This window comes from Lucilia sericata, unplaced genomic scaffold (genome assembly GCF_015586225.1).
Source record: "Lucilia sericata isolate MDLA Ls3-8-SP2 unplaced genomic scaffold, ASM1558622v1 Contig000610F_arrow, whole genome shotgun sequence".
Classification (NCBI taxonomy): Eukaryota; Metazoa; Arthropoda; class Insecta; order Diptera; family Calliphoridae; genus Lucilia; species Lucilia sericata.
This window is the reverse complement of record NW_023994617.1, coordinates 13,173-15,844: the sequence shown is the minus strand read 5'-3', so window position 1 is coordinate 15,844 and position 2,672 is coordinate 13,173. Positions and strand designations below refer to the sequence as shown.

Genomic DNA, 2,672 nt, shown 5'->3' with positions numbered 1-2,672 from the left:
AATACGGATGTGTGTGGACAGTAGAAAACTTAACTCTGTGACAATAAAGGTCGCATACCCTATACCGAACATTGACGGACTTTTATCGAGACTTCCTTCAGTTTATTGTATTTCAAAAATAGATTTGAAAGATGCCTTTTGGCAAATTAAACTGGAGGAAAGCTCACGACCGAAGACAGCTTTTACAGTCCCTAATCGGCCATTGTACCAGTTTACAAGAATGCCGTTTGGACTGTGTAATGCACCGCAAACGTTGTGCCGACTAATGGACATGGTTATTCCGTATAACTTGAAGACACATGTATTTGTGTATCTTGACGACTTATTAGTAGTTTCGGCAAACTTCGACGAACATTTGACACATCTAATGGAGGTGGCTACGCAATTGAGAAAGGCAGGGTTGACCATAAATATTAAAAAGAGCAGTTTTGCTCTCAATAAAGTTAAATATCTTGGTTATGTTGTAGGGAACGGGACTTTACAAGTGGACGACGACAAAGTTAGGGCCATACAGGACTTTCCGGTACCACAATCAATTCGACATTTAAGACGATTTTTGGGAATGACAGGGTGGTACCGACGTTTCATACAGGACTATTCTACATTGACATTCCCACTGACAGAATTATTGACAAAGAAAAAGACTTTCAAGTGGACTGAGGAAGCCCAAGTGGCTTTCAATGAATTAAAGACCAGACTGACATCTGCGCCATTACTTATTCATCCGGATTATGAAAAGCCATTTATTGTACAGTGCGATGCTAGCACATATGGCATAGGTGCAGTATTGGCGCAGAAGGACGAAAATGGGACAGAGAGACCAATTGCATATATATCTCAAAAGTTGAACAAAGCTCAACGTAATTATACAATTTCCGAACTCGAATGCCTCGCTGTCGTGATAGCTATAAAAAATTTAGACCTTACATAGAAGGACAGGAGTTCAAGGTAGTTACCGATCATGCAAGCCTTAAGTGGCTGATGAGCCAAAGGATTTGTCAGGCAGGCTAGCGAGATGGTCCTTGAAGCTCCAAGGATTCAATTTTTCCATCGAACATAGAAAAGGAAAGGACAACATTGTGCCTGATACTCTCTCACGTGCTCATGAAGGCGAAACTTTTCTAGATTCTCTGGAAATAAACACTTCACCTTCTATTGATTTGGAATCGAAAGCTTTTGATAGTGATGAATATGTGAAGTTACGCGAAGATTTTTCTTCATCAGGATTGCCAGATTTTCGGGTCATTGATAAGTTTATTTACAAAAGAGTTAATTTTTCCTCGGGTGATATGGATGAGTCAGACTCCTGGAAACTCTTTGTACCCAGTGAGCTACGTCATGATGTTATATACAGCGCTCATGATAACCCCAATTCTGCACATGGCGGTATTGCTAAAACTTTGGAAAGAATTAGACGGTATTTCTATTGGCCAGGACTGGTAACAGACGTAAAGACCTATATACTAAATTGTGACTTATGTAAAACTTCCAAAACTCCGACTATGACTTTAAGACCACCGATGGGCGAGATGGTAATGACGGAAAGACCATTCCAACGTTTATATATTGACCTTATTGGACCATTGCCCAGGACGAAATCAGGACATATAGGTATACTTATAGTTTTAGACCACTTTTCAAAATTTACCTTCCTAAAACCTTTGAAAAAGTTCGTTTCAAGACGAATCATAGACTTTTTAAGATCGGAAATATTCTGCTGCTACGGTGTGCCTGAGATTATTGTCTCGGACAATGGCTCTCAGTTTAAGAGTAAGGATTTTGAGTCGTTCTTGGACAAAAATGGTGTTAAACATACTGTGACTGCTGTATATAGTCCCCAATCAAATGCAAGTGAACGGGTTAACCGTTCAATCAACGAGGCTTTAAGAAGTTACGTACGGGACGATCAGCGCTTGTGGGATATATCACTTGCCTAGTATAAATTGTTCATTGCGTAATAGCATACATCAATCTATAGGAAGGACACCGTATCAGGTAGTTTTCGGACAGAACATGTTGACTAACGGAAAAGACTATGAAATTTTACGTAATTTAGGAATTTTGGCTGAGACAGACTGTATTGTGGAACGACAAGACGAACATTGTTTAATACGTGACAAAATTAAGGACTACATGCGTAAAGCATATAATAAAAATTCTCGGACATATAATTTAAGATCTCGGACTAAAGACTTTACAGTAGGACAGGAAGTATACAGACGGACATTCAACCAAAGTTCTAAGGCAGAATACTATAATGCTAAATTAGCTCCAGTGGGAATAAAGGCTACCGTTTTACGCAAAATTGGTCAGGTCTACTATGAATTGCAGGATATAGAATCCGGAAATAAGGGAACCTATCATGCGAAGGATATTTGGGTGTAACCATAATATGGACTAATAAATTTTGGTTCGCCTTTTCCAGTTTCAGTTTTTTGGAAGTATTATTCCAAACTGTAACTGTTTTGTGAGGCCATATTTTTATTCTATTTTCTTTTGGTATTGGACAAAGTTCTGTTTTTGAATTGAAAATTTTTATTCTAACACATAAGCCTTGAAATTTTGTTTTATAATTTTCCGTATTTGTTTTAAAAATATGTTTTTTGAATAATTTGAAAATTTTCATTGTATTGAACGCTTCATTTGTGCGGATTTTTTTTTGTGACGAGAGA

The 2,672-nt window shown here is 37.9% G+C and overlaps 1 protein-coding gene across 1 annotated transcript; it reads left to right on the top strand.

The window, feature by feature from the left end:
• The first annotated feature begins 2,013 nt into the window (after positions 1–2,013).
• Positions 2,014–2,385, top strand: LOC119606666. Its single transcript, XM_037960224.1, has one exon. The coding sequence runs from the start codon at positions 2,014–2,016 to the stop codon at positions 2,383–2,385; it is 372 nt and encodes a 123-aa protein (XP_037816152.1).
• The last annotated feature ends 287 nt before the right edge of the window (positions 2,386–2,672 follow it).